The following is a 23,832-nucleotide window of genomic DNA, read 5'->3' on the forward strand; positions in this document are numbered from 1 at the left end:
AATCACTGCAACAGGAAACAGATTAACCCAGCAGCCATAGAGCCAATTCAATTAACACTTTCTTAAGCTGTGTGTAAGGGCCTGTTCAACTTATATGCTTAGTGTTGTAGGGTTTTTTGTTTTTTGTTTTTGCTTTTAATTGCTATAAATTCAATACAGCATTTTTTTTCTAAATCTACTTGCTTTTATTGTGTCTAAATCTACTTGTTTTTATTGTTTCCTTATCTTGCAAGCTTCCTTTTCTCTCAGATATTCTTCACATTTATTTTAAATGTTACAACTGATAAAGAAAATACATGAACTATTTGCTCAACTATGCAATTCTGTGCCTTATGTTAGTGGTAGTTCTCAACAGAAGTTTCTCCTCTAAAGTATTTTTTAATTTCTCATTATCTCACAGTCTACAAAACTTTACATATAAGAATTATTACAAGCCTGGGACCTGGTGCAGTAGCCTAGAGGCTACATCCTTTCCTTGCATCTGCCAGGATCCCATATGGGCACCGGTTCATATCCCAGCTGCTCTACTTCCCATCCAGATCCCTGCTTGTGGCCTGGGAAAGCAGTCAAGGTTGGCCTAAAGCCTTGGGACCCTGCACCCACGTGGGAGACCCTAAAGAAACTTCTGACTCCTGGCTTCTGATTGGCTCAGCTCCAGCTGTTGCAGCCACTTGGGGAGTGGATCAGCAGCCACTTGCGGAGTGGACCATCTGTCTCTCCTTTTCTCTAAATCTTTTCAATAACAACAAAAACTTTAAAAAAAGTTACACAGCTAATATGAAGACAATTTGTTTTGGTTTGTTGTCCTAGACCTTTCCAGAGTTGCACCACTTATGTGAGATCCTCAGCTTTGAGAACTACATGTTTATCAAGAATTCATGCTACCAACATAGTACTGCACTACCAGAAAGCAGGCTGCAGATAGCAAACTGTCACACTTCTCCCCTACTATCACAGTCATGTCACATTCCCTTGTTTTCTTATTTTGAAGAGCTTGCCTCTTGTTCATTCTAATACGAATGATGCGGTCTTCATGAAATTAATTTTTGGAGTGTCTCCCATGATACTTCTTGTCACAGATGGGCTCTTTGCTCTATTGCACCCTATTTGCTCTACCTAGCCCCTGAAGTCTTTAAAGTAGAAGCTCAAATTCATCAAGTTTGACAAATTCACTCAGGGTGAAAGAGCTCTAGGCAATCACTTCTTGTCTATTCTTTCCCATTTCCACTTTGTTTGAAATCTTTGCGAATTCCCTATTTTCTTACCTCCCAATTAACGTTTCAGAATATTTTTAAAGTACAAAGTTTACCTCTACCTTTTAATTACTTTTTTTTTTTTAATTGGAAAGGCGGATATACAGAGAGGAGAGACAGAGAGGAAGCTCTTCTGTCCGATGATTCACTCCCCAAGTGAGCACAACGGCCGATGCTATGCCGATCCGAAACCAGGAGACTCTTCCAGGTCTCCCACGCGGGTGCAGGGTCCCAAAGCTTTGGGCCGTCCTCCACTGCCTTCCCGGGCCACAGGCAGGGAGCTGGAAGGGAAGCGGGGCTGCCGGGATAGAACCGGCGCCCATATGGGATCCCGGGTGTGCAAGGCGAGGACCTTAACCACTTGCGTCACTGCGCTGGGCCCTTTTAATTACTTTTATTGGAAAGATAATTCAGGACATTTATACTATCTTATACTATTAATAATGCTGTGTTTAGTGAAGGTTTCTGAGCAGAAAATAACACCTATTTTAGAATGACAGATGATGACAGTGTCACAAATGATTAAAAAGATGGGAAATTGAGGGCTGAAAATTAGGAGAGTCTTTTTATTGCCTAGATCATGACTTTCACATAAGGCAAAGAATAAAATTAGGGGGAAATAGGAAAGGAAGAACTACTGCATAAGTGACAGCACTGGATGCTGACTGCTTGGTAGGTGAGAGCTTGAAATGATAGAAAACTATAACAATTATTTTTAGCCTATGTTTGTGAAGGTAGTACTATTATTAATTAATAGATGTTAATGGGTCATTTTGGTATTTAATAATAGAACACTATTAAGAATTACTTCAAGTATATTGTCTTTCCAGAAAATGAAGTGAGGACACATATGCTTAACCTTCCAGGAGGTCACTGGGTAAGGGGCTCAATAATGCTAGAATTTTTCTTTATCTTTTTTCCTAACTGTAAAGTGGCTACTTCAGTTCTACATGGCAAGTAAACGTGCAACGTTAATATGAAGCAAATAAGGAATGGTACTTGTTCACCCACCCTTGTAATAGGGAAACAAAATCTTTTCCAGAGACAGCATTCCTCCTTTGTCTTCCATCCCTGTTGTAGAGTCTATTATGTCTCACCAAATAAACAAACAACAACAAGAGGCTGACTAAGTATTGAACTTTTTCAGCTTCAACATCAAAAGCAGATTTTGACTGGAAATGAATGTTGAATTATACAGTGGTCGCTTACAAATCGGACATTTGCTTTCAAATTTGCTGATTTTAGGCAGAAATTATGGAAAATATAACAGCTATTAGAATATAAATACTAGGTAGTGCTATGGGAATGGTTAAAGTTGAGACCAGACTAACGATAAAAGGAGTATCTGGAGCTGGCTTGTGGCACGTTGTTTAGCCATGGCTTGTGATATTGGCATCCCGTAGGGATGCTGGTTCATGTTACAAGTGCCTATGACTGATGATCCAGGTCGCTGATAATAAGCAAGGGAAAGCAGGAGATGACCCAAGTGTTTGAGTTCTAGTCATCCACATAGGAACTTTGCTGGAGTTCCAGGCTCCTTGTTTTGGCCATTGCAGCCATCTGGGGAGTACCGCAGCAGAAGGAAGATCTCCCTCTGTCTTTCTCTCTTCCTCTCTTGGCAATTTTGCCATTCCAATAAATAAATACTTATTATTTTTTTTTACAAAAAGACATTTGATGAGGATATGGCGCAAAACAAGCTGTATTATTAATAGGACCATGGAGAGTCAATAAAAAGGAAGTTTGGAGGAATAAATAGAATACAGAAGATTTGGGACATAGTGGAAATGTATTATACTTTACAAATAATATGTATTATAGGCTTATAACTATCAGAACTTGCCAATAGTCTAAGAAAAAATAATTTTCATTGGAGTTACATTGGAGAACTATAAATGTGGCAGACTGTGAGCAATAAGAGGATAAATTTTACAATGAAAAGGAAAGAGAAGCAATGTATATGAGATTTGATGTTTGCACATTTGTGATAGATCTAAATTTATTTAGAAAATATAAAGTCTCCAACTTCTGAATGGAAGCAAAAATTTTCAAATGAAATTTTTTTAAAAATTTAAAACTTTCAGACTACATACTAGGAACAAAATAATTCAGTCCCTTACCCTATAAGCAATATTGTGCTTTATTTTTCAGTTGAGAAAAATAAACACAGAAATAAGAGAAACAGTGCTATGGCTAGTGCTTTTTAATTCCATGCTACTCCAAAAACAATGTTTATAAACGATACCAAAACTGTAATCTCCTCTTAGATAAAACACAAATTAGAGGGGTGGACATTTCACCTGACAGGCCTGTACCCATCTTCTGAGGGCCTGGGTTTGAGACCAGGCTCTAGCTCCCAGTTCCAGGTTCTTATTAATAGAAAACCTGGGAGACAGAAGTTGAAAGCTCTGGTAATTAGTTCCTTGCCATCCACTGGGGGAAACCTGAACTGAATTCCCAGCTTCCAGCCTGGGGCGTGAACCAGAAGAGAGATATACAATCTGTATGTCTGTCTTGTCCTGCTTTCAAATAAACAAAACAAACAAAATTACAAAGCAAATTCCAAAGACTCATTTAGACACTAGCCAAATATGTAATCAGTTCACAAACAAAATTTGATACATGTTCATGAGTTGTAAAAGTTAACAATAAAAGGAGATAACATTACCCAGATAGCTTGAATGGCTTATTATGCACAGTACATAGTGACTTCAAATAGCAGGAGGTCAATGAGAAGTGTAGAGTCTGGGATTTAAATCAGTGTCCATGTGGGATGCTGTCATAGAAGGTGGTAGCCTAACCCACTGAGTCACAAAGCAAAATTCCAACAAAAATACTTTTTAAAAGAGCTTAAATGTATATGGAATTTAAGAATGACTTGATTGGCAAGTTTTTACAAATTCTTCATTTTGCTATTCCTCTTCTAAGAACTAAGCTGCCTTACTGAATAGATGAAGTTGTAAAGAATTGAAAGACATTGGAAATTGAGTTTCTTACACAAATTATGAACAAATGGAAAATATATTAAGCAGTTAATGCTTATATATTGCTTTGAATTATTCTGTCTGGAGTTTACAAAGATTTTTATTTTACACATGTTTGCTTTTTGTTTTGAACTTCCTAATCTCTTTTGGTCTACTATTTCCTTCTAATTTTAATAACATTTTATAAATCTACATATGCTTCTAATAATTATCAATGTTTATTAAATTAAATATAACTTAAATACATAACTTAAAATGCCAGGAAAAAAGGGTTATACCAATTCTACATATTTAACAAATTGGAATTTTCATTTTCAATCTTATTTTTAGAGAATCATATTGAACACATGAAATGTTCCCTAATATGATAATAAATTAGCATACATTATAGAAGTTTCCTTTAAAACAGTGCTGTTTAACATTTGCAGGCCTATGTTTAATAAATTATTATGCTTTGTTTTTATCAAGCAATAAAGTCCTGAGGGGAACTCAAAATAATTACCATAAACTATAATTATTTTCTTTTCTATGTATCTTCCTGGCCTATCTATAAATTCAACACAAAATACATGAATGCATTAGGCAATATTAAAAATCTTTTATACATGCAACACTAAGAATTTCAACATGAAGCTAAATATAGTTTGCAGAAATATTTGACTTACCACTAAACCACGAAATATTTATTGAATACACTGAAAATATTTTCCACCTCAAAATGTCACTATTTTTCTCAACTCTGGCTTAGTAGGCTAGCTTGATAACACTTTCATATTTTTCAATAATCTGCAGCCAAGCAGACATGTGATGACAAACTATACAGATTCTTAGAACAAAAATCTTTTCTTACTACAAAGTAAAAGCAATGAATGATATTTTCTACCCCCCTCCCCAACATGGATTTTGTCTTCCTTAACCTGTTAATGAGAATGCAACCAGCCTGAGGGTAAAGAACCGCACCGTGTCACATGCACCACACTGGGAACCATGACAAAGACAAACAAAATGGAAAATCAGAAGCATTTTCAAAAACACATATAATTTGGAAAATTGGAATGACCTACATTACACTGAGAACATCTCAGGAAATGCATGTCTCACTTTTTTCAAGCACTGATTAAATCTGTAATCCATCTTTTGCTTTTGTTGTAATACTCTAAATATTCCTTCAATTGTCTGAAATATTTATATATCTTTCAAGTACTGTTGATTTTATGGTTTTTTAATAATACAAATCACTTTAAAAATCATCACAATAAATATCAATGCAATGAGAAGGCCCATGATTTAATTATTTTTTTACTTTTTCTTTTGGAGTGGTCACATTTATCAACCACAAAAGGTAAATAATAAAAAAGCAAAAAAAAAAAAAAAGAATGCACAAGTACCCAAATTTATTAATATATCACCACTCAAAATTCAGAAAATATGTTGTTTTCATGTACGCATACATGAAATAAAATAATACCATAACAGAAGGGTGCTGTATCTGTGTTTAAAGAAGGGGTTGTTGGCAAACAGCACAGCTCACTTCTGCTGAAATGTACACAACTGATATATGCAGCCCCGAAAGCTGGCACCAAGGGCTTACAACCTTAATTTGCCTGCAAGAAGGAATGGAGATTTACCTTCAGAGCACGTTCTTGATTGTTTTCAGCAGTCAGATGTCTCATGTTGTTTGCTGAAGTCTGGTTCTGCTCTTTCAGATGATGAAGCTCCTGCTCTAGCCGTTTGCACTGCCACGGGGGAAGAATCCCATTAAGTAAAGGAGTTATAGCATTTTTCTCCCAAGCTACATGAATTAATGTACATAATACCATTGTAGTCTCTAAAGCACAAGAATGTTTTGTTATTTTGCAGAGAGAATGATGAGTTAAACTAAACTAATTGAAAACAAAAAACACTGATCATAGGACTCTGGCAATTCACCTACATTTTCAGCTAGTCTTTTATTAATCTAAATATAATAAAAATGTACATCTTATGAAATTAAGGTCAGATTACATTAAAAACCACTTGCTTTACTTATAAATGGTTCCATTCATAAACATATCTCTTGGTTGTGTTTTATCTATGACACTCTAGGATCCATTTTTACTCACTTGTAAGATCAAACTATACAATATTGAGATACTTCAGATTTGTAATACTTTACACTGTATTTATAGTGTCAGATATTCTGCAAATCAGGACAATATGAAGAAACTGGGGGGGGTTGGTTAAAAGAATGAAGTACTAATCTCAAAATTTAAAAACATTACTCCTCAACTTACTTAATTTTACAATACTTAAATAATAATGAATGCACATACTGATTACAGATCTGGAAAAACTTTTGTAAAGATCTTTACAGATTATTGACAAATGATTAGTTGTCATAATGAATCAAAATCAAGAGTCATTACAATACAATCAAGATGCAGCTACATTTCAAATTGGTATTTACTGCGATCTGAACATTGATTATGTAGTCTGTATCACAATTTCAAGACTTGAATAATACACAAATCCTTTTCAAAGAAAGTCTTATCAGACTCTTGATACTAACCCAGGTCATAGGATGTATATGCACAATTATCAAATTAATTATATGTACTGTATGTACAATTACAAAATCAAAAAGAATTTTCAAACAAGGACAACAAATCAAGACATCTGAAATTATATAAATTTAATCTAGAAGATAATATTAATAATTTTGCTAAAGCTACAGATACATCATAAAATTCATAAAAATTTAATCAGAAGAAAAGCTTATTTTGGTATCAAGTAATCTGACTCTCTGTTTACCTTTTGACTGATTCAGCGACCAGGTCCCTTTACATCGTCATGTCCATTCAACCATGTGTCCTATGACAACTTGATTCACCAATCACTTTTTTTTTAATTATATGAACTTTTAGTGAAACATACTATTTGGCTTGTATTACAGGGGGTATATGATTTATAGATTAAAATGTCTCCTTTTTAGCCAATAATACTTAAAATACTTGTTCATAATGAAATAAAAATGTAATACACTTAATGAAGATACAAATCATGCATCACGAAAATGAGTAAGACATGACAGTCAGCCTCACAATCTAACAGAGATATCCTCTACTAAAATTATTCTCTACATGCTCAACTGATTTTGATAAAGAACTATTAAGAGAGATATTCAAATGTAAAGACTCCTTTTTCCTTTTCAAATATTTTATCTTGCATATTTTCAAATCTTGATATGTGTGTGAACTACAAATATCCATCATTACTGAATCATGAAAGGTAATTCTATTTGAGCTGTGTCTAGTGTTCCTTTTACACTAACATTTTAATTTCATGACTATCATTTTCAAGTCTAAATATTCTGTTATATTCTTTTTCCAATTTTCTATGGTGTCTTTAAAAAATATGTCCTTTCAATGATTTTTCTGTAAAAACACACATATTTTGGGTCCGGCACTGTGGCGTAACGGCTAAAGTCCTCACCTTTAACATGCCAGGATCCCATATGGGCGCCGGTTCTAATCCTGGCAGCTCCACTTCCCATCCATCTTCCTCCTTGCGGCCTGGGAAGGCAGTTGAGGACGGCCCAAGGTCTTGGGGCCCTGCACCCATGTAGGAGACCTGGAAGTTCCTGGCTCTGGGTCAGCACAGCACTGGCCAATGCACTCACTTGGGGAGTGAATCATCGGACAGAGTATCTTCCTCTCTCTCTCTCCTCCTCCCTGTATATCTGACTTTGTAATGAAAAATAATAAATCTTAAAAACACACATATTTTATACTCTTAAATTTTCTTATTTCCTCAAGTTAGTGATGGCCCAATCTCTTAAATTACTCTTTATGATAGAATGCTTTCCTATGAGTTAAGCAGATTTTCACTACGTCTATCTTTAGCAAGATTCATTTTTTGGGTGTTGACATATGTATATGTGAAAAAATTGCTAAATGGGCTTTGCATTTTCTCTTGCTATGTAACACAAAGGCTTTACTCATCTTGGGAAAAATTAGATATTAATGTCTTAGCTTAGATTTTTGCCAGGAGAATTCAGTCATTGGGGTTCTAATTCCCACATGAAGCAGAATGAGCCCTTTATTTTCTCATGAAAATTCCCACCACCCCACCTCCTGCCCCAGTCTCAGTGAGAGATAAACTTCCTTGTCAATACTCTGAACCCATACATATTCTTTTTTTCTAGACTCTTTTTCATTGAAAAGGCAATCTTTCTATGTTATGGCTATATGTAGATCAATTCCCACCCTAAAGTGGTCTTATCATCAATCCTTCCAAGGGCAATAAAATCCAAGTTCCTACCCTTTGAGATACATATCTGATCTTATAACCCTAGTTAGCTAGTACTTTGTAGCTCCTTACTTTCCTCTTAATTTTTAACCCTTATAGTCTTTTCATTCTTTCTTTAAAAGAAAGTAGAAGACTCAGTAGCAATGAAATAAATGAGTATTTGAACTGTGGCTTCCAAGCACTATTTCCTACTAATAATAAATGATTCCATGAATATATGGCTGATTACAGATCTTGGACAAGAATTGTATAAGATTAGCCAGGAATATCTGGTCAAAACAGATGGCAAGAAACTGTAAGAAGGTGTTCAGAGAGGCCTTATGAGCAAACTTGAGACAGCTCTATATTAGCTAAAGACAATTTAATTATCAATAAGGAGAATATAATACAACGAAATAAAATCTATTTAATTTTATGACAATAAAATTAGTAACATTAATTTAAAATTAACCTTAATTTTAAAATTTATAAAAATCTTAAGCAAATTGTCATTGTTGGACAATACTTATAAACTGATCATTTATCCGCCATTTTTAAAAGATTTATTTATTTTTATTGGAAAGGCAGTTATACAGAGAGGAGGAGAGACAGAGGAAGATCTTCTGTCCAATGATTCATTCCTTAAGTGATTGCAATGGCAGGAGCTGAGCCAATCTGAAGCCAGGAGCCAGGAACTTCTTCCGGCTCTCCCACATGGGTGCAGGATCTCAAGGCACTGGGCTGTCCTCAGCTGCTTTCCCAGACCACAAGCAGGGAGCTGGATGGGAAGTTGGGCTGCTGCGTTTAGATCTGATGCCCATATGGGATCCTGGTGTGTTCAAGGCGAGGTCTTTAGCATTTAGGCCACTGCGCCAGGCCTGTCCACTATTTTTAATATGTCTTTTTTTACAGTGTAATCAAACATTGAAAAAATGATTCTCTTTTTAGAATTACTCTTGCTAACCATGAAATGGGACTATAAGTAGAATATCATAATTTTGAAATTATTAATGTTAACAGATTCATGCACGGAGATTTATGAATATCAAAAAATCACAGTGCAACATGTTTCTGTGTGAAAGAAGAGAAAATTGCATATCACTAAGCCTCAATATCAAAAGTAATCTACTTAGGTCTCAGCAATACAGAAATTCAAGGAAAAACTTGGAAAACTTTATTGAAAAACTCACTCATTGTGGTTTAAAAAGTTCTAAGGAGAAAAAACAAGATAATATATAAAGCTTATATTTCACAAAAGTAATAGAAGTATTTATGTAATAATAATGATATCGTGCTTATGATTTATTATAGAGATACACAATGAAATTTAAGGTAAAAAAGGATATTATGTTCAGATTTCCTTAAAAATAATAGCAGTTAATGAATGGAAGTTATAAATTTAAAACAAGATGGATAATTGCAGGTATTCATAATAGCTCTGTAAGCTAACTGATAAAAAGTAAAGTACTGAAAGTGCCATTGAAAACAAAAATTCATTCTACAAAGCAAGTGAGCTAAACATGCAAAATTACTTCACAAATCTTCATGAAATGAATTTGGCAGTATTTTTTACAAGATCTGTAATTTACCTTTTGTTGATTATTGTGAATTCTTGAGAATTACAAGCAAGTAATAAATTATTATGATTGTTTTACCTTGCTTACTTTTTGAAAGATTAACATGCATTCCTGATAAGAAGTTTGTAATCTTGTTTTTAATAGCTACTGTTTCTCCTGCTATATACCCTGTGTTTAATCATAAAACAACGTGATCACACTACAGTAAAACATCTTCCTATTTGGATGCCAGACAATATCAGGCTCATCCAGTCAAAATAAAACTGAACTCTAGTGTCAGTGTGAACTCTGAACTTTGAACTTCAGATGTTTGGAATCACAATTATATAAATAAAATTATATTTCTTTTCATTTATGAGGGTCTTTAAAAATAACTTTTTAAATATCTAAAATAATAGTTGTTAGGCATGCCCCACATTAAAATACCTTGATTGGAAGAGCCTTTTTTTAACTTGAAATGTTAACTTTTTTCTTCAGTTTTGGCAAAATACCAACAATGTGGTTTAAAAGAATACATGTAAGGTATTTACAAACACCACAGATAAAGAAATAAGAATAATTATTATGTGAATTTCTGAAGCCTGTATATTACAAATGATATGTAAGTTTCTCAGTATGTGTGTGTGTGTGTCTGTATATATATATATATATATATATATATATATGTACATTCACATGTAGATGACTATAAAACTAAGTTACTCAATGAATATTCACTGAGCATGCACCTGGCAGTAGTCAGGCAAGATATGTTTTTTTATATATTTCTGTAAAAGCAAGTACGCACATGTATTTATTTGGAAGGCAGTGTGACAGAGACAGAGGGTGAGATATCTTTCATTATCTGGTTCCTTCTCCAAATGTCCAACAACTTGAACTGTATTGCAAGGTTCCAAACGCTTAGTCATGACCTGCTGCCATCCAGAAGGGACATCAGGAGGAGGCTGGATATGGGTCTTCACCCTAGGCACTTCAGTATGGGATATGAGTGTCTGACATGGAATCTTAAACACTTCACAACAATGTCTGAACCGACACATATATTTATAATTACGTGTAGACATTTTAGAAACTATCATGAAAGTAAATAGGAATTTGATGTAAATATAGTAGTTTGAAACTGTTAAATTTTTAGGATAAGTGATTTAAAGAAACATGTTAAATTATAAAACAAAAGCATTAGTAGACAAACAAATTAAAGAGGGTAACAAGATCTACACAGGTATTTCTTTAGTGAGCTACATAATTAAGGCACTTTCTGTATTATTACTTAACATTACATTATCTGTACTCACAAAACTATTCACTTGAAAAAATTATTTGTGCGGGCCCAGCGTGGTGGTCTGGCGGCTTGGGTCCTCGCCTTGAAAGTGCCGGGATCCCCATGGGCATCAGTACTGGTCCTGGCAGCTCCACTTCCCTTCTAACTCCCTACTTGTGGCCTGGGAAGGCAGTCAAGGATGGCCCAAGGTCTTGGGACCCTGCACCCACGTGGGAGACCTGGAGGAAGTTCCTGGCTTCTGGCTACAGATTGGCACAGCACCATTGCGCCACTGCGCAATTGGTCATTGCGGTCACTTGGGGAGTAAATCATCGGATGAAAGACCTTCCTGTCTATCTCTTATCCTCTCTGTATATCTGACTTTCCAATAAAAATAAGATCTTTAAGGAAATGATTTGTGCAAATTATTTAATAGTGATATTCAATAATTAATTAAAAATTAGCAATACTCAACTCTTAGTGACAAATTAGCTCCTTGGACAAAGTAATGTCAAAACTCTTGCAAACATTTCAGAAATACTAAATTCAGTTATACTTCATGTGGATGCTATGAGTTAGACATTACAAGCCTAGTTTTAGATATATGAGTTTTTTTTTTTTAAGATTTATTTATTGTTATTACAAAGTCAGATATACAGAAAGGAGAGAAACAGAGAGGAAGATGACTCACTCCCCAAGTGAGCACAACGGCCGGTACTATGCCGATCCAAAACTGGGAACCAGGAACTTCTTCCGGGTCTCCCACGCGGGTGCAGGGCCCCATAGCTTTGGGATGTCAATGACTGCTTTTCCAGGCCACAATCAGGGAGTTGGATGGGAAGTGGAGCTGCCGGGATTAGAACCGGCGCCAACATGGGATCCCGATGTGTTCAAGGTGAGGACTTTAGCCGCTAGGCCACGCTGCTGGGCCCTACAAGTTTTATATAAGATAGAAGTAGAAACAAAGAGTAATAACTAATTCTCTCCACATTTATACAACTAATAAAAGCAGAATTCCAATTCAGGCAGTATAATTAAATTTGTCAATAAAATTCATAGTGTACACAGAAACATCTAATAGCAAAAGGAAGGAAATAACTAGAAGTACGAAAGTCAATGATTTTAAAGCTAGATCTGTGAACAATCATGATATGGATAACTTTTAAAGATCTATCTACCTATTTAGAGAGCAGAACAGAGTGAGCAAGTCAGCAGGAAGTAAAAAGATTAGTATCTTTCATTCACTGATTCATTCCCAAACATCTGCGGTAACCAGGTGTGGACAATGCCAAAGCCAGGCTTCCCACCCTGGTCTCCCATGATTGTGTCAGAAGCCCAAGCCCTGGGCATTTCTTCCACAGCTCTTCAGAAACATTAGCCTGAAGCTGGATTGGAAGCAGCCAGGACTTGAACTGGCATTCTGATATGCAATCCGTATATCCCAAGCAGCCCTACAATCAGACTAAAGTCCATTACTTAAATATACTATTTTGTCTATCCTCTTTGATTTAGCTTCAAAGTCTTTCTTCATATAGCATGTGTCATGTCCTCAGTTACAAGCCCTCTTAAATGATTCCTTTCTAGTACTTCTTAAAGCTAGCTGCAGATAATCATCCCCAGTGGCACTAAATACGTGTTTCAGTGTGCACTGGGGAAGTAAGGAATTTTTAAAAAGGTAATTAGGTTGTTCTTGAGAGCCAAATTTTTTAGAGAGCTATTTCTAAAATACTGGTCTAGTTGTGTCACACTAATTTGTACAATCCTAATGTGATGTGACAGAACAACCAAGCAACTGCAACCTACCTATACATCTGTAGGCTGATGTGGGTAACAGACTGAGGCAGACCCTATATTGGCTAGCATACTAGAGTCAGATCTGGGGTCACCTCAGACAAGGTTTCTTTGGGGACCCCTCCTCACAACTAAACTGCTGGACTCAGAATTCCAACCATGGAGAGAATCGCAGGATCAGTCGTATGACTGTGAAGTGCATTTCTCAGAATGGAGCCTTTTCAGTTGCTAAGACGGAGCAGTGGAGAGCATGCCCATGTGCACATGGAGGATTTGGCAGTCCATTGGGGCCTGCAGAGGACATCTAATACCATAGTAGAGGATGGAGGGCAGAACAAATTGGACAACTGTCACAGTCAAGCATTGACAGCAAATATCTGCATGTTTGGAGATTCAGGTAGACTATGTCAGCCAATGGATTTTGGAAGGATTTCCTCATGCTTGGATCAGCAAGATCAACGGCATTTCAGAACTATCAAAACCACTTGAGCAGAACCCTTGGAGCTTAATCAACATCAGGGTCCCTGGGATGACATTGGGTCCTGATGTGGTTAGGATGTTGGGTACAGCTTCTCCCCTTATCCTCTCTTCCCTCAGATATAGGAAGAAAAATAAAATTGAAAACAATGGTCTCATCCACTTTCCCCAAATCTTGACCCTTCCCACCCTAATCAGTGGTCCACATGGACATACATCTTTCTCAACTATGTAAGCATCATCAAAAATAAAATTCTAAAAAAGAAAGTAAAGATGTACTGGATAAATCAAGAAGTAAAGAGTTCCATGTATCTCCCCTTTGTAGTACAGCTCAACATTTCTAACACAGGACAGAGGGAGAATTAACTTTAGACCATAGGCTTGGGACTGAGTATCAAACCAGCAACTACAAAACCCAGTGCAGGTATAACCCCATGACTCCTACTCCAGGCCATAGCTGCAGACTGAGTTTCTGCAGGCTCCACAGGCAGGTTGCCAAAGCAAAGCTTCCACCACTCTTCCACTAGTCCCTGAAAGCTACAGGGCAGTAGGATAGGTAGGTCAGGACAAGACCTCTCTTAGAACACAATGCTGAGACTTTCCTGGCGAGACCAAAGACTAGATAAAGTCCAAAGACCAGTGCTCTCAGTTGGAACTTCCAGCAGTTCATTCTGAATGATCTAGCAACTCATGATTTTGGACAAACCCGGGATAAGGGAATCCTCTAGTGCTGAAATAACAGTTGTACACCTACAGCCAACTTGCTTCAGATCTTGACTTAAGATGACATCTAGTGTAGAAATAGTGGAAGTGTCTACAATCTTAGAGAAAATAAGCAGCCTGTTTAGAATTCCTAGAAGGGAGGCACAAATAAAGCCAGACGACTCTGACTGTAAAAAACTTCCTACTCTTTTAATGTGCAAAGCTATATAAAGTCAGGAAACAATGACTCTACCTAATAGACAAATAAGGTTTCATAAATTAATCAGTTGGTGGATATTGATAAGGGCTGGATATAAGGAAAATATAGAGAAAGACTACATTACTCTAGCAGAAAAACTTAATAGAGTCAGAAGTAATTTTGAAGTTATACAGAAATCCTTGTGTTGAAAATAAACTAAAAGGAACTTAAAAATGCAACAGAAAGGGCTGATACTGTGACATAGTAGGCAAAGCCTCTACCTGAAGCATTAGTATTACATATGGGCACTGGTTTATTCTCTGGTTGCTCCACTTTCACTCCAGCTCCTTGCTTATGGCCTGGGAAAGCAGTGAAGAATGGCCCAAGTCCTTTAGACTCAGCATGACATGAGATCCAGAAGAAGCTCCCAGTTCCTGCCTTCAGATTGGCTGAGTTTTAGTTGTTACAGCCATTTAAGGAGTAAACCAGGAGATGCAAGATCTTTCTGTCTCTCCTCTCTGTAACTCCTTTCAAATAATTTTTAAAAAGTTGTTAAGAATATACTATGTAGAAAAGATAGTATCTTTACAAAAGGGTGCTATGAAAATGAGATATCTACATGAATAATGTAACCAGGCCCCTCTGCCTCCCACTGAATACAAACACCAACTGAAAAGCTATGAAATGCTTAAATATAAGGACAAAAACGACAGAGATATAAGGAGAAACATAGAGGAAGTGTTTCAGGACACAGGAATAGATTAAAATATTATGAACAAGACTCAAAAGCACAGGAAAAGTAGCAAAAATAAATACATGGGATTTCAATAAAGAAAAAACTTCTTGCACAGCAAAGAAAACAAAAGAATGAAGAGACAATGTAAAGAATGGAGAAAGTATTGGCAAGTTAGAATTTGCCAAGGGATTAATAACAAGAGTATATAAGGAAGTTAATAGCAAACGAACAAATCATTCAATTATAAAATAGATCTGAACTGACATTTCTGCAGGAAGATACATAAATGACTAAAAGAAACATTAAAATTGTTCATTATTAATCACTGGGAAACTACGAATCAAGACCACAATGAGATAGCATCTTGTTTTAATTAGAATGGAAAATTACATAGTAGTAGAAAACATGAATATACTAAACACTACTGAATTCTACATGTAAAAATGTTTATCTTGGCAAACATCATTTATTTTATATGCTTAACAACAACTTTAAAAAAAAAGTACAAGATCCAACTCATGCCTAAATATTACTAAAAAAAAATAATAAAAAAGAGCTTTTGGCAAGACTGTAGAGAAATGGGAACCCTCATTCACTGTTGGTGAGAATGTAAAATTATTTAGATACTTTGGAAAATAGTTTGGCAGTACATTAAAAGGTCCAACATATTTGCCATTGGATCCAGCAATTTGTTTCTAAATTTATAAGAAACTGAAACATGTGGCCACATAACTTGTACACTAATATTTATAGAGCATTATTCACTGTAGCCACAGAGTAACTTTCCTGAGTCAGCACCAGTGCCTCCAAACATAAGGTAAAGAATCATCCAAGTAGCTGTTGTATTTGAGTGTAGCCTGCTATTCGTGGTTTTCCTCTGGATGGGTTCTAGTCACTCTGTCATGTCAGGAAGACTTTCTCCCTATAAAGGACAAGGTCTCTATAGTTCAGCAGCTGATTTGCTATCAGAAGCCTTTATTTGCTTTAAATTAATTTGACACGTGGTGAATAAACTTTCTTAACAATTCATTACAACTCTTGATTAGTTTGTCCTACTATCTTGAATGTTGGTGATTTTCTTCAACAGTTCCTACACATTTCATTAAACAGTGGATTTTTTTTCTCCAAGATTTGGCCAAAATGTAAAACTGATACCAAATGACTAAAGTTTGAGTAAATTAGTAATGCTCATTATTTATCTAGCATGAATAATTTGAGACTGCTCACCCACAAATGTGGTGTCTAACAGACTAACTACTTCTGGATTTTAATTACAACACATTTAGAGATGATCCTTAACATTTGAACTGGTAATAATACAAAGAAAGTGAAAGAAATTTTAAAAATTCATTATCTCTCAGATGTTTGCCCCATTTTAGCCTTTTAAATGGCAGTCACCATTTCCCTGAACAAAAAGGGCACCCATGACTTTTGCCTCTTCAACCCAGCCTCATGTGATCTCTACCCACTAGCATCCCAAATCCTTGGCTCTGTAACCTAACTGGTTCCCATATTCTGGAGGCAAAAGAAGGAAATCGCAGGATGACAAGTCCAATGAAGTAATCTAAACATTTTCCAACAAAAAGTACACAATATAGTCTCATGGCTTGTGGTTCTGTAATAGCCTTTCCATAATGCCCCAGCTTGTTGGGAATTAAAGTGAGCTGGGACGGCAATCTGGGTATTTACTTTTGTTTTTCTGAAAAGAATTAGAGTGAAAGGGAGAATGAGTAGGTGAGAGAGTGAGAATGAGACTGAGAATCCTTCTACTAACTCATTCCCCAAATGCCCTTGATAACAATGTCTGAGCCAGGCGAAATGAGGAGCCTGGAATCCTTTCTGCATTTCCCATCTGGGTGGCAGCATTTGAACCATCATCTGATGCCTTCCAGGGTGTGTGTGAGCAGGAATTAAATCAGAAGCTGAGCCCAGATGTGAACCCAAGTTCTCTGATATGGGTGTCCTATTGGGTGTCTTAACCACAGTGTTAAATGACTGCCCTAGATACCAGGGTGAACAAAAAAGAAAATATTACAAAAACCTTCAAGTGTTTTATATCAATCATTCACTGTGATGTTAATCCTTTTAATTCTTAATGATATGGGTTGAGTTATACTAAACTAATTACAGTTAAATTATCAATGTTTATATGAGATGTACCAAAAATGGGATGGTGTTCTCCTAGTTTCAAGATGTTTGGAATGGTAACCTAATATCTCTTTGAGGACTATACGAGCTTGAAATTATAACTCTGCTAGTTTAATTTAAAGTTACAAATAATCAGCATGAGTTTGATCTCCAATCCAACATAAAAAAGTAAAAATTTTGTAACTATTCTAAGTTTTCTGACTGGATATAAATTATGCCAGAGAATATTAGATTTCTGTATCTTAATTTGAGTAATCAGAAATTAAAATAGAGAAGACTATTTCATGAGTTAAATGATTAACATAGAGGTACCTATAAAACTGCCTCATAAAAAGGGGTAATCTGGTTAATTCATTTCCTATAATCTCTTCCGTGCTGAAAGGTATTTATTCTAAAAATGATGACTCCACACACCTGACTAACGCAATGACTAGGATGTGGTATTTTGATCCTTTTTGTACAGTTATAACCTTGTAATGTTGAACTCTGCAGTTAGCTGATGGTCAGGAAAACAAAATTCAGTAAATAATACCATTGTAATGAGTTGGTTCTTAAGTAAACTTCAATGGATTTTCTCAAAATCCATAAACAAACAACAGTATAACCTAAATGTTAAGTTGGCAGTTATTGCACAAAAGGACAGAGATGCTTCTTATATTATTTTAAAACACAAAGAGAGTTCAGGAAATAGTATTAGTGCTCACTGGATGACAGCCACGGTTTAATAGTTTATTAAGCTCTTTTTTCAGTTATTGTATTCCTGGAATCCCAGACGTTTCCTGTTGGTTTGTAAACTTTATTTATTTGCCATTATAACTGTAATCTCAATAGAACTCTCAATTACTTAAGGACTAATTCTTCATTTTCTTGCTGTATAATATGAGTTGTTCAAACATTGTTAAATCCTAAAAGAAGCCACTCTAACAGGCAAAAAAATCCCAGAACTTAAATGACAAATTAAAGTGCCAACAAGCTGAATATTATGCAAAAGTCTTTCTCTTTGAGAGCTAGGACTCAAATTATTCTTTAATAGGTAAGTATTCTGGTATTCTAGTATTCTCCATGGGAAATCTGTAAATATTTTTGAACTAATCAACTAACTATTGTTATAAAAGCTTTAGGAACTTTTGACAGTCCTAGGCACTCCCTAGTTTTTCAATGAATTCAATCATTTATATATATTTTAAAATTTCTTAAAATTGCTTTATTGATGTATATATGTAAGGATAAGAATTTTATCCAAATCATTTGGAGGTGACTAACTTAAGAGTAATTTAATGAAAAAAATCATTTATCATTTAACCACATAGAGTCAGCTAACTTATTAAAACTATACTTACATAAGCTCAGTTCTTTCTCTTAACCTAGCTATCCTTATATTTTTTGCCATCTGTGGTCTTTGAAAGGACCTTCTCATTCCTAAGATAAGCTCATGTGTTTTTAAGCTTAACCCATTTATTTCCTCTGCTTAATAAAAACCACCTCACTTCTAATGACACTTCTTGTTGAACCCTCTCCAGTAAAGCAGGCTCCTTCTTTCACGTGATACTGCTTCAGGGGCAGGAAAAAGGACTTGCATTTTCCTGGTTCCCAACCACCAATTCCAATCCACTAATCCTTCATTAAACAACCCTTTCATTTTTGAAGTTTCTACTAGCCATTTAGAGCAGAGCTCTTCAAAGTGTGATTCACAGACTAATACTGCTCTGAAATTGTTCTTATGGCCATGAAGCCATACTAAAACTCAGAGTGAAAAAATTAAACATTTACTAGGAATTTGAAAGTGCAACTTTATGGCTGCTGATCTCAATCATAATTAAAATGATATTTGGATTTTGAATCTCTATTTTTACCCCCTATTTTGATTTTTGTAATTTATTTTTATTTTATGTTAATGCAAGGTTATAGCACTTTGGAAAAAAATATAACTGGTCCTACACCACAGGTAGTTTGAGAAGCACTGATTTGGATGATTTGCTTCTTATTCATGCCGCTGTGATCTACTGATAAGCAAGGTTCCCTTCCCACATATTAAAAGAAAACTTTCCAGTCAATAATCTAGATAAAAGCAATGGTCACCCACAACACTTCAGCTTTCCAATTTCTTGACCCACTTTTTCTACCAAAATTCAATTTCAAACCAAGTACACAGTCAGTATCCCGTTTTTAAGCCTTTTGAATTCTTGACTATGAAATGCTTACTGCTAGATCACAACTATTCTATTTTTTGCATTCTTACTAAAACTGCTCTTTAGGCTAAGATTCCTCTTGGTCTGTGCTAGATCATCTCACTCACTGTCACAAGAACACTGCCACAGGTATTTTTCATTTTCTTATACAAGAAACCTTGCCATGTCCCATCCAGGATAGAATCACTATCACAAAGTAATTATTTTCCCCACTTCTCTCAATAAACAGTTTGAATCGTTTCTAATCCTCATATACAATGTTACATATTAACATTTTCTCCTGTTTTTGCTTGAAATTCTTGCTCATATTCTATAGAAGTTGTATTCACCTCAATTCTTAATTCAACCATCAGTTTTCTAATTTAAGCACAGAGAAAAAAAATAACAAGTGGCTGGGATTATAAGATAACTCGAAATTTTGTTATAACAAAAATTAAAGGAAAAAAGGAAGGATTGAAAGATGGAGAGAAGGTGGGAGGATAGAAAGCATGGGAGTGTGATTATCTTCTTTCAATTTCAGAAATGCATCACATCTGTTTATGTTAATAAAAAAACCTTTAATAAAAACCAACTTTAAGCATAATCTTACAGCTCCATCTTCATTCATCTCTAAATAGACATGTATATTTACTGTTAATCCTGTCTTTGTTGAATCTTTGCCAAATCCAGGATTCTCCCTCGCCCCATACACAAATTCATTTTCATTTACTTCTCCTCAGAATATTAGTTATTTGTACTTCTTGTCAAAATTTTGTAACAGAATTTATATTTCAGGGAAAAGTCACAGTCAACACTGATTTGTGCCTCATATGAATGCCACCAAAAAGTGACCACATAGCAAAGGGGCATTTTAATTAGCTTGGTAGGATGACCCATTCAGTGAGTACTCATCAGCCACGTTCTCCAATCATTCCTGTAACTTCCCAGTGGGCTCATGAACACAGTGGACATGATGGTAGACATACAGATCATGCAAGGCTTCAGAACACAGGCATAATAACACTCACCAAACTAAACCTGGCTACAGTTACTGTTGCTTATCCAACTGACCAGCAACAGAAACTAACACTGAGCTCCAGACTTGACAACATCCCCTGGGCACTCAGCAAGAATAATGACGTTGGACTGTTTCCACTATGGAAGAGGTTGCACTTTATTCTTACTGGAACAGATACTTCCTGTGGATATGGACTGGCTTTTGCTGCACAGAAAGCTTGTGCCAAAACAACTCTCTGTAAAGTGACAGGAATGTTTTATCTACTGTCCAGGTATTTTACACATAATTGCTTCTGATTAAGGAACTCACTCTATAGAAAATGATGTGTACAGCAAGTCCACACTTAACAACAATAAATCTACTCTCCATGTTCCCCATCATGCTGAAACATCTAGCTTAACAGAAACTGGAATGATTTTTTGGAAGACTTGATTACAACACCAGGTAGGTGACAACACTTGTAGGGCAGAAGCAAGGTTGTTTTAAGTTAGAATCCAAAATTGGCATATGGAGTGTTTTACCCATAACCAGGATTCATGAGTCCAAGAATCAAAGGAGCAAATGGTGGTAGCTCCTTTCACTATTTTTCCTGGTGACTTACTGGCAAAAGTTTTGCTTCTGATCTCTGTGCATTAAGATACTGCAAATCTGTCCCGGCAAGGTGGCCTAGTGGCTAAAATCCTCGCCTTGAATGCGCCAGGATTCCACATGGGTGCCAATTCTAATCCCGGCTGCTCCACTTCCCATCCAGCTCCTTTGTGGTGTGGGAAAGCAGTAGAGGACAGCCCAAAGCCTTGGGATCCTGCACATGCATGGGAGACCCCGAAAAGCTCCTGGCGCCTGACTTCAGATTGGCACAGCACTGGTCAATGCGTTCACTTCAGGAGTGAATCATCGGATGGAAGATCTTTTTCTCTATCTCTCCTCCTCTCTGCATACCTGCCTTCCCAATAAAAATAAATATATCTTTTTAGAAAGATTCTGCAAATCAAGGAGCCTTAATTTTAAATAGAGACATAACAGATTCTTCATCTGAAAGTTGGAAAAACTACCTGGACTCTTAGGATCACACAAGCCTCTGAATTAACAGGGAGTTATTGTATTGGCTATAGTGTTAGATTCCAACGACAAAGGGGAAATTGTATGGCTATTATTCAATGATAGTAGGGAAGAATACATGTGGAATACCAGCAATACCCTTTGAGATGCCTCATATGCATTCATTTATGTATTACATATATTTATTGCCTAATGAATCATACTTTTAAAATGAGCTCAAATTAAGATCTATTCAGATAAATGAGGACTGAATTTGACAATAACAAATATATACTAGAAAACAGAAAGAGTAAGAATAGGAGGAAGAAGGGAATGGGGCAGAAAGGAAAGGGAACAAAGCTATTGCCAAAAAAAAATCGCTTAAGTTAAGAAAAAGAACATGAAACCAAGTTCATTTCTGCATGAAGAGATAAATTGTACTTACATGATAAATTTGTAGATAAACAAAACATTTGGCTTTGCATATTTTCTGAAACATATTTATTTGAAACAAAAGAGATAAAAGACACATGTGAACCTATCAAAAGGTTGAGGGGAAACACAATTTTGTAGTGTAAAGACTCCTACAATTGAAATTGTAGTTGATTATTAATCCTGGGAGAATTGTGATAAATTCAATAAATGGAGAGAAAAAGCTAGAATTAAAAACTAAAACTCCAAAGATGTCAATCCCCCTCCACTTTAATGGTCTATACAGTCAACACAACCCAATTATAGGAATTAAAAATCTAATTTTAATACTTATAGGTCAATGCAAAGAACCTAACGTAACAAAAATAACCTTGACAGAAAATAAGCTGGATAATTTCCAACAACAGAATTTGAAGTTCATAGTAATTACTGCATATGTAAAGAAAAAATTCTCATGGATCATTAAAAGAGAAAAGCATATTCATAAACAGACACTTAGTCATATACTAACTTTAAAATGACATGAGTCATTTAACAGAGAGAAACCTATCTGCTCAATGAATAGTAATGAAAACACTGAATATTTACTTGTGAAAAAAATAGATCCCAATGTTTATGCTTTAACGTGAACAGTAATTGGCTCAAGATAAATCTAGAAAATCAAAACTAAAGCAGTAGAAGTTGTAGGAAAAAAGCACAGGGCAGTATCTTTGGAATTTTGGAGTGAGGGACCATCTATTGGGACACACTGAAGTTTTTCATTAGTTGGGATTTCTCAAAATGTGAAACTTCTGCATCAAATCTAATGTCATAAAGTGAACAAATGAACAAAAATGAGGAGAAAATGTTTGGTACTTAAATTCAACAATAAACAATGTCCAGGATATACAAGTATAAAGGACAAAAATCAGTAATACAAAATAAAATAGCCCAACATAAAAATCAGCAAAGGACTTGAATAGATATTTAAAAAAAATAAAATATATCAAAAGACAAAAAACACATGAAAAAATACCCAACATCATTAGTCACTGTTAGATGCAAATTAAAAACCAACATCATATGGCTATATATCTGCTGTAATCACTACAATTAAAAATAGTTGACAAATATTAATCAAAATTTCAATGGATCATTGCTGAGAATATAAAATGATATGGGTGCTTTTGCTAAAAACTTCCACATTTCTTTTAAAAATAAATATCTCCAGTCTCATAAACTAGCATGCCACTTGGGTATTTGTTCAAGAAAAGAAATTTGTACCTAAAAAGAATCTATGCAAGTATTATCATAGTAGTTTAAATCTGGACATATTCAAATAGCTTTCAAAAGGAATTTGATGACAAATGCAAGTATTGAACATGAAATTTTATTTGCTAATAAAAGAAATTTCTGGCACACTGAGCAACATGAATGAATATTACAAACATTGTGCAGCTACTGTGTGATTCCTCTGACACAAAGTTCTAGAGTAAGCAAAATAAATTTGTAGTTTCAAACAATGAAAAAAATTTGTTGAGGTGAGGTAGGGATCAGTGGTAGTGAGTTCAATCAGAGAACTTCATTAGCTTATAAAAAGTTACACATCTTAAGAGAAATGTGGATAGATGGCCACAGGCATTTGTCAAAACTCATTAAATTGCCAAATTAATGTTCATGCGTTACATACATGTGTGTAAATGTTAATGAAATATTGTGTATAAATTAGCAGTTAATATATTAATAAAAATGCTCTTTGAATTCTAAATAATCATTAAAACTAAAAAACAAAATTCTCATGAA

At 35.3% G+C, this 23,832-nt stretch overlaps 1 protein-coding gene across 1 annotated transcript in view; it reads right to left on the minus strand.

Annotated features, from left to right (window-relative positions):
• MIPOL1 (mirror-image polydactyly 1) overlaps positions 1-23,832 on the minus strand; it is a 261,334-nt gene that overhangs the window by 141,920 nt on the left and 95,582 nt on the right. Inside the window, exon 11 of the mRNA XM_040969560.1 lies at positions 5,866-5,973. Coding sequence (XP_040825494.1) covers positions 5,866-5,973 — 108 coding nt within the window. The remainder of the gene's footprint in view (positions 1-5,865; positions 5,974-23,832) is intronic.

This window comes from Ochotona curzoniae, unplaced genomic scaffold (genome assembly GCF_017591425.1).
Source record: "Ochotona curzoniae isolate NIBS_2020 unplaced genomic scaffold, NIBS_Ocur_1.0 scaffold_4701, whole genome shotgun sequence".
Classification (NCBI taxonomy): domain Eukaryota; kingdom Metazoa; phylum Chordata; class Mammalia; order Lagomorpha; family Ochotonidae; genus Ochotona; species Ochotona curzoniae.